At 46.1% G+C, this 9,716-nt stretch overlaps 1 protein-coding gene across 1 annotated transcript; it reads left to right on the top strand.

Moving 5' to 3' along the window:
* The first annotated feature begins 2,719 nt into the window (after positions 1-2,719).
* Positions 2,720-9,094, top strand: LMO2 (LIM domain only 2). Its single transcript, XM_073541787.1, has 3 exons — positions 2,720-3,092; positions 5,256-5,471; positions 6,746-9,094. Exons 1-3 carry the CDS (start codon positions 3,052-3,054, stop codon positions 6,963-6,965), a joined length of 477 nt encoding a protein of 158 aa, XP_073397888.1. The 5' UTR covers positions 2,720-3,051; the 3' UTR covers positions 6,966-9,094.
* Positions 9,095-9,716: the final 622 nt, after the last annotated feature.

The following is a 9,716-nucleotide window of genomic DNA, read 5'->3' as shown; positions in this document are numbered from 1 at the left end:
TTGGTTGGTGGTTACAGTATATCAGCACAGATGCTTGGTGGTTGCAGTATTTGGCCCAGTTGGTTGGTGGTTACAGTCTATCGGCACAGATGCTTGGTGGTTGCAGTATTTGGCCCAGTTGGTTGGTGGTTACAGTATATCAGCACAGATGCTTGGTGGTTGCAGTATTTGGCCCAGTTGGTTGGTGGTTACAGTCTATCGGCACAGATGCTTGGTTGTTGCAGTATTTGGCCCAGTTGGTTGGTGGTTACAGTCTATCGGCACAGATGCTTGGTTGTTGCAGTATTTGGCCCAGTTGGTTGGTGGTTACAGTCTATCGGCACAGATGCTTGGTGGTTGCAGTATTTGGCCCAGTTGGTTGGTGGTTACAGTATATCAGCACAGATGCTTGGTGGTTGCAGTATTTGGCCCAGTTGGTTGGTGGTTACAGTCTATCGGCACAGATGCTTGGTTGTTGCAGTATTTGGCCCAGTTGGTTGGTGGTTACAGTCTATCGGCACAGATGCTTGGTTGTTGCAGTATTTGGCCCAGTTGGTTGGTGGTTACAGTCTATCGGCACAGATGCTTGGTTGTTGCAGTATTTGGCACAGTTGGTTGGTGGTTACAGTATATCAGCACAGATGCTTGGTGGTTGCAGTATTTGGCCCAGTTGGTTGGTGGTTGCAGTCTATTGGCACAGATGCTTGGTGGTTGCAGTATTTGGCCCAGTTGGTTGGTGGTTACAGTATATCAGCACAGATGCTTGGTTGTTGCAGTATTTGGCACAGTTGGTTGGTGGTTACAGTATATCAGCACAGATGCTTGGTGGTTGCAGTATTTGGCCCAGTTGGTTGGTGGTTACAGTCTATCGGGACAGATGCTTGGTGGTTGCAGTATTTGGCCCAGTTGGTTGGTGGTTACAGTCTATCGGCACAGATGCTTGGTTGTTGCAGTATTTGGCCCAGTTGGTTGGTGGTTACAGTATATCAGCACAGATGCTTGGTGGTTGCAGTATTTGGCCCAGTTGGTTGGTGGTTGCAGTCTATTGGCACAGATGCTTGGTGGTTGCAGTATTTGGCCCAGTTGGTTGGTGGTTACAGTATATCAGCACAGATGCTTGGTTGTTGCAGTATTTGGCACAGTTGGTTGGTGGTTACAGTATATCAGCACAGATGCTTGGTGGTTGCAGTATTTGGCCCAGTTGGTTGGTGGTTACAGTCTATCGGGACAGATGCTTGGTGGTTGCAGTATTTGGCCCAGTTGGTTGGTGGTTGCAGTCTATCGGGACAGATCCTCAGTCCGGTGCTGATCTATGTGGTCACTGTGCCACCCTCTGACAGACGGGGCGTCACAGTCCTGCAGTCAGATCACATAGCGGTTGTGATTAGTGCCTGTTGGGGCCAATGTTTTGCACATGTCATATAATACAAAGTTTTGGAATGAAACCCATCAGTTGCTGAACAGAAGAGGTCCTGTATCCGGCGCCCGAGCCCCGCGCCGCTGAGTGACACCTGTGCTATCAGACAAGTTGCCGTCTGTACGTATGACTTACATTTAGGCAAAACTTCACTTAGTCTGGAACTCAATGACAGCCGTGTGGGAGCATAGCCCCCTGTGGAGTGGAAAAACACTACTAATGGCAGTGTTGTGTGGGAATATTTAGCAATATTATGCCGGCACTAAACTGCATCATTTTTGGGATGGCAGTATTATTTAGTCACTGGATACATATATCGTGTGGACTCCATATGGGAGGATGGCTACATCACTTCATTATGTGGGCGCGATCTGGAACTACCATTTTGCTCCTTTATGGCGGCATTATTTAGACACTATTGTGTGGAATCAAGGGAGTATTATTTAACAACTGTATCGCAGTATTATTTGCCCAGGAAAAGGCTGTTACTATGTGGAAGTATTTTTGGCTACTACTTGGCGGTATTTTTTAGCCATTGAATTGATGTATTATGTGGGCCCTACATGGATGTATTATTTGGCTACTGTATGACGGTATTATCATGGCACTATTTGGATACCGCCTGGCATTATTATACGGTCAGTGGATTACGTTATTATTTTGGCACCATGTGGAAGTCGTATTTGGCTACCGAGTGGTTGTACTGTTTGGCATTATATCTATCGGAAGGTTCGGCTCTCTGAATTTCCATTATTTCCGTTCTTATTTCTGCTAGGTGGCAGTAACAACGACCGCTAAACCTTTACACCATACGATAAAAGACGCATCAGTCACAAAATAAAAACAAAATCAAGAAATGGTTGGAAAAAAAAAAGTGTCACGATGAGACGTATCCCGTAACTGCCTTGGTCTCTGCGTGTGGCCCTATCCAGGGGCCACCGCTCACCGTCCTGACAGCGGCATCGTCAGCAGGTATCGCTGCTGCGGTGACGGGAGGTCAGGCTGCGACTTTACTGATGGCGGCACCGTCTCCAATCCTCCGCACGCTGCGTGCAAGGACGGCGTTCCTATAATGATGCCGCACTGTATATACACCGCCATACAACCACTTACTAGCCGGGAAGAATTAACCTTTGCAATCCTAAAAGCTACGTGCAATTTAAAGCTGCGCTCGGTTTTTCTCCCCCCCCAGGGATCCAGGGGGTTAATAAATAGGACAGCTGCAGTGTAGGAGCCCTGGAGGGCTAGTTACAGAGATGTGAGCAGCTGTGGCTTTAAATACCATTTCCTTCTATTGTATTTGAATGGTCATCAGGAAAAAGGAAATGAAAGCAAAGGGGCTGAGCTTAGGCGGCAATGCTGCAGAGGGGACAGCAATCCGCTATATAAGTGACAGCGACACAGGCTTCCCTCCCAGACCTGCCCTTCTTGTACCAGGGACGCCTTCATCTGCCAGATGTGGCTGCTCAGCGATGGAGACGGGCAAGCGGAGATCTCCACTGAGTGACCCTGGGAGTCGGGGGGCAAGCGCAGTCATTAGGGGACCCCGATGCGCGGACTCGTGACGGCGAAACCCTTGACCGTGGCTGGGTGCGAAGAAGACGACGCACCGTTGATTTGGATAATAAGGGGGGGGGACGCACCGGAGAAGGCAAATGTCATCAGCCATAGAGCGGAAGAGCCTGGACCCTGCAGAGTAAGCACATGGGGCGGGGGGTCTTATTGTTAGAGCACATGGTGGGGCGTAGCTGGGTGCGGGGTGCCACCTTGACGTAAGACCCAGGTAACGGGTCTGTGGGGGGGGGGACAGCCGGGATAGAGTGGGTCGTCGATGTGAATTGACAACGGGGACGGAGTTGGGGACGATTGCCGAAATGAAGGATGGTGGGCAATGGTTTGCATTGGGGCTGCAGTACATTAAACGGGGCTTGAGGTGTGCAAAGAGTAGACTGGCGCACGAATAGGCTCTATAGAATGATCTTGTGATGCGCGACCCCCAATATGCAACGTAAGACCCCAATATCGCCCACCGCCTCATGTCAGGGATGCCAACACTGTACACAGTGCAGGAGATTGATACCTCGTCTCCAGTTTACAGGGCAGGGAGATGAGATGTAGGAGATTTATAAGGCTTTATTCACACATCAGTGCTTCTATGCCAGAACCAGGAGTGTCTGCAAAACACAGAGCCACTGGCATAGAAATCCCGATGAAATACAGACCCGAGAGGGGATTGCAGGTAAAACGTAGCCGTTATCTTAAGTCAAAGAGCTCAAACCAAAGGGTTAAAATGCAGTCTCCCCTTGGCTGTGTGCAGGTTATTAACTCTGAATTGCCTGGCAGAAAGGTGAGGTATCAGACAGAAAGTAGAGGTAAAGGTAGGAACAATGTAACGTAAGAAAAAATAGAAGTAAAGAGAAAAAGAAATAAAACAAACAAGAAAAAGAGAAAGGAAAGAAAGAGAGAGAGGAAGAAAGAACAAGATGAATATTATTGTAGGTAACAAATAATATAAGACAAAACAATGTAGGCAGCTTTCCACAAACAATATTTAATGCAACCATTTATTGGACCTTGTGTAAAACTTTACACATGGGCGAATATATTTTTGAACTTTTTGCATTGAATACTTCCAGGAGAGCTGCCTACATTTTCTACAATTTCTTCATAGATACATAGATAGTATTAGATACACATACTGTATATGAAAGATTAGATAGTAATTACATAGATAGATAGATAGATAGATAGATAGATAGATAGATAGATAGATGAGTGACAACCTCAGCCAGATCTGTAATCAGGCCTGGACTGTCCCATAGGAGAACAGGAGAATCCTCCGGTGGGCCACCCCCCTCGTATATGAGCAGTACTTGGCACAGTATACATGAGTCACTATATACAAAGGCGGCATCTTATTCATTTAACAATCCATCCAGTTCATTGTTATATAAATTTGTGATTGAGGATAATGTCACATTTGCATGTAGCTGAAAGGTGGGGCCTTGGGGATGGTTACTGGTGAGCTCTGGGGGCCCCAGTCCGACACGGTCTGTAATGCCGTCATTCTAGTGGTCACTGTCCTTCCCGTACATTTATGAAGCAGCTGAATAAACTTTTGAGCAACTTATCAGCGGAGAACAGAACTCATATTTTCGGTTTTGCTGCTCCCATCGTTTTCCTATCTTCCGAGCTGATGCATGACTGGGGGATGTGTGAGAACCAGGGGTGGTCCTTGCCTCTGGACCCAATACCCCTGTATCCCAGGCACAGTGATTTACTGATGGCCTGCTTTGCAGAAAAGCTCCCGGGGGGTAAGTCAACATTGCCCGATCCTTCTGTACCCCAGTATTAGTCAGGAGGACCCCAGACTAGAGGTGATACATTTAGTAGCTGTTTGGAATGTTTTCCTAAAAAGTGTATGTGTCTTGCCAATATCGGCAGTCCTCCATAAATGGGTTATTAGTAGACAGGTCAGGATGCAGAGCGGACGCCATGTGTTTCTCCATCGTGCCACGTGCTTTTCTGTGTCGCTGGCTGAGGACTCATCTTGGTTTTTGGATATGTGAATTTTGGTTGGGGGATAGGAAGTTTTCCGATGGCTTCGGGAATAGGACGCTCACTAGCCCATTAGATAGAGAAATATTTAAGCCACACTGTTGTGTTAAAATTCACAAGTGCAGGTGGTGCAGTGTGCACTCGGCCATTCTGCACCCTGTGGGTGACCCTCATCCAGAGGTGACAGCCACTTGGTGGTCTACTCCGCTAATGACTTCTGCTTGGCAGATGGCAGGTGATACGGAAAGACATCTTACAATGTCCACACACCGTGACCTCTATGAATATTGTTTCCCAACAGTGAGCCCGTGGATGAAGTCCTGCAGATCCCACCTTCACTTTTGACATGTGGGGGTTGCCAGCAAAATATTGGGGACCGCTACTTCCTAAAGGCCATCGACCAATATTGGCACGAGGACTGTCTAAGCTGTGACCTGTGTGGATGCCGGTTAGGGGAAGTCGGGAGGAGACTTTACTACAAATTAGGACGCAAGTTGTGCCGGAGAGATTACTTAAGGTAGAGAAAATGGTTTACGCTCTATATGCCACCATCATACATGTAGAGTACAACCGATACATGATTGTAATGTCCATCATCAGACATTTCATAGGTAATCACCTACATCATCACATATTGTACAGTCCGTCATCCCACAGGATACATCCCAGCCCATCATCCCCCATTGTACAGTCCATCATCCAATATCGTACATTCCATCATTCCCCATTGTACAGTCCATTATCCCACACGGTACATCCCAGCCCATCTTCCAACATTGACCAGTCCATCATCCCACATTGTACAGTCCGTCTTCCCCAACTGTACAGTTCATCATCTCCCATTATACAGTCCATTATCCCACATTGTACAGTCCGTCATCACACATTGTACAGTCCGTCTTCCCCCATTGTAGAGTCCATCATCCCACATTGTACAGACCGTCTTCCCCCATTGTAGAGTCCATCATCCCACATTGTACAGACCGTCTTTCCCCATTGTAGAGTCCATCATCCCACATTGTACAGTCCGTCATGCCACATCGTACAGTCCGTCATCCCCATTGTACAGTCCGTCATGCCACATCGTACAGTCCGTCATCCCACATTGTACAGACCGTCTTCCCCCATTGTAGAGTCCATCATCCCACATTGTACAGACCGTCTTCCCCCATTGTAGAGTCCTTCATCCCCATTGTACAGTCCGTCATGCCACATCGTACAGTCCGTCATCCCCATTGTACAGCCCATCATCCCACATTGTACATTCCATCATCACATATTGTAGAGTCCTTCAGCCCACATCATACAGTCCTTCATCCCCCATTGCACAGTCCTTCATCCCCGATTGTACAGTCCATTGTCCCCCATTGTACAGTCCGTCATCCCCATCGTAGAGTCCATCATCCCTCATCGTAGAGTGCGTCATCCCCCATCTTACAGTCCGTCATCCCCCATCGTAGAGTCCTTCATCCCCCATTGTAGAGTCCTTCATCCCCATCGTACAGCCCGTCATCCTCCATCGTACAGCCCGTCATCCTCCATCGTACAGCCCGTCATCCTCCATCGTACAGCCCATCATCCCACATTGTACAGCCCATCATCCCACATTGTACAGCCCATCATCCCACATTGTAGAGTCCTTCATCACATATTGTAGAGTCCTTCAGTCCACATTGTACAGTCGGTCATCCCACATTGTATCATCCATTGGACCATTCCCATGGTGGCAGCCATGACTCCTATCATTTTGTGCTCCCCATAACAGTATCCTGTTTGTGATTCTCTTTCCAGGCTTTTTGGTCAGGACGGTTTGTGCGCCTCATGTGACAAGAGGATCCGAGCCTACGAAATGACCATGCGGGTGAAGGACAAAGTCTACCACCTGGAGTGCTTCAAGTGCGCGGCTTGTCAGAAACATTTCTGTGTCGGTGACCGTTACCTGCTCATCAACTCGGACATTGTGTGCGAGCAGGACATCTACGAATGGACCAAACTTAACGGGATGATGTAGCATCGGATGCACCCTCTCTAAGTAGATCACACACTATGACATTCGCAACTGACATTGAGTTACTTAGTACACTGAAGCCAAGATATTCCTCCAAGGTCTCGGTCAGCGGACTCACAGGATGCTCCTACTTCAGACCTCACCGTGGTGCTTCTGCAATGACAAGAATAGGGCAATATTTTTTGGTGGATACCTACAAGCTACAGGAAAGCTATCTGGTGACACTGGTGCCATGCTATGCTGCAATTTTTGTCAGGGACTGGAAAAATAATTTGTAAATATCATTGGCCGATGCCGGATAATCTATGCAATACGAATATCTCTGTCCTTAGTTTCCACTTTTTGATTTTTAAAATTAATCTTTCTTTGTTGTTGAAGGGTCAATGACCATCTAAATGTAACTGACATATTCCTTCCTGCGTGGAATGGTTTATACAGTATCCTCCGAAGCTCCAGGGTGAGGGAAACCACTGACCTCATGTATACTGCATTACAGAAAGTTAGGCTCACATTTGCACTTTCACACAATTTTTATTCTTTTTACAAGAGTGCAGAATTATGTCTTATTAATACTCCAGAGCTGCACTCACTATTCTGCTGGTGCAGTCACTGTGTACATACATTACATTACTGATCCTGAGTTACATCCTGTATTATACTCCAGAGCTGCACTCACTATTCTGCTGGTGCAGTCACTGTGTACATACATTACATTACTGATCCTGAGTTACATCCTGTATTATACTCCAGAGCTGCACTCACTATTCTGCTGGTGCAGTCACTGTGTACATACATTACATTACTGATCCTGAGTTACATCCTGTATTATACTCCAGAGCTGCACTCACTATTCTGCTGGTGCAGTCACTGTGTACATACATTACATTACTGATCCTGAGTTACATCCTGTATTATACCCCAGAGCTGCACTCACTATTCTGCTGGTGCAGTCACTGTGTACATACATTACATTACTGATCCCGAGTTACATCCTGTATTATACTCCAGAGCTGCTCTCACTATTCTGCTGGTGCAGTCACTGTGTACATACATTACATTACTGATCCTGAGTTACATCCTGTATTATATTGCAGAGCTGCACTCACTATTCTGCTGGTGCAGTCACTGTGTACATACATTACATTACTGATCCTGAGTTACATCCTGTATTATACTCCAGAGCTGCACTCACTATTCTGCTGGTGCAGTCACTGTGTACATACATTACATTACTTATCCTGTACTGATCCTGAGTTACCTTCTGTATTAACCTCCTGTATTATACTCCAGAGCTGCATTCACTGTTCTGGTGCAGTCACTATGTGCATAGGATCAGTACAAGATCAATAATGCAATGTATGTACACAGTGATTGCGCCAGCAGAATAGCGAGTGCAGCTCTGGGGTATAATACAGGATGTAACTCAGGATCAGTAATGTAATGTATGTACACAGTGACTGCACCAGCAGAATAGTGAGTGCAGCTCTGGGGTATAATACAGGATGTAACTCAGGATCAGTAATGTAATGTAATGTACACAGTGACTGCACCAGCAGAATAGTGAGTGCAGCTCTGGAGAATAATACAGGAGGTAACTCAGGATTAGTAATGTAATGTAATGTACACAGTGACTGCACCAGCAGAATTGTGAATGCAGCTCTGGAGTATAAGTAGTGCATTGTATCTACAAAGTTACCGAGTTTTTATCTAGATGAATTCTATGTAGGTTGGTAACGGATTCTCAGTTGGACAGAACATAAATACTTTTAGATTCTGGAATAACAGAGCAAACTTAAAATGTATTATGCATTCAACAGTTTAGCAGTTCAGTACAATGTGTGCCGCCATATGATGCTGCCGTAATACAGTGCACGTTAAAGCATATGAGCACTGTGTCATGGATCTGTAATACGTCAATATGTATGAGGCCCGACCCTGAGAAGGACAAGGAGCAGCAGAACGAAATACTAAGTATAATGTGATGTGTTTTGTGCCAGCAGACAATTTACAGAATTTTACAGAGTCTATGTGAACGGTGTGTAATAATGTTATTTTCTGTTAGTCGGGTATAAAAGTCTTGTCTGCTTTCAGTATCCTGTCCTAATAAATTCTTCCCCTAATTTAAGAACATCGTACATAAAAGAAGCAATCCGTGTCCCCGGAGCAGCGGGAATCCTGGCAGTGTGAGTACACGAGTGCAGGGGGATCAGTGAGAATAAGGATCGATCATCATGCTTAAAGGGGTTGCCCAGTCCTATAAATAAAAAAAATGTAAAAAAAAAATGTCCCAGCATGGACAATAAGATAATAATCACATCACCTATCGATCCCACTCGTCCTGTATGGATGTTCATGTAACTACTGCAGCCAATGAATGGCCAGATCTGCAGCTCTGTACATCCTGTTCCCGTTTTATACACGTGACCTCTGCAGCCAATCACTGGCTGCAGCGTTCATATGCCGGGGATATGCCGTAGATCATCAATATCTGATGGGTTGTTGTGCCGTCAGGAATAGCTGATTGGTGGGGGGGGGCAGATGTTGCATCCCCACTTATTAGATATTGAAAACCTATCCTAAGGATAGGCGATCAATACAAAAGTTCTGGACAACCCCTTTAAATGAATGTATTTGGGGCTGAAAAATCAGTGTTGCTTTTATTTGTTTCCCTGCACATTCAACTTTGATGTGGTCTATGGTCATAAAACAGCTGAGTGGAACTCAGAAAAAGATAGAGTTACAAAGTCTCCTGCC

Source organism: Dendrobates tinctorius, unplaced genomic scaffold (genome assembly GCF_039654945.1).
Source record: "Dendrobates tinctorius isolate UK_male_01 unplaced genomic scaffold, ASM3965494v1 ptg000124l, whole genome shotgun sequence".
Classification (NCBI taxonomy): domain Eukaryota; kingdom Metazoa; phylum Chordata; class Amphibia; order Anura; family Dendrobatidae; genus Dendrobates; species Dendrobates tinctorius.
This window is presented reverse-complemented; position numbering and strand designations above follow the sequence as displayed.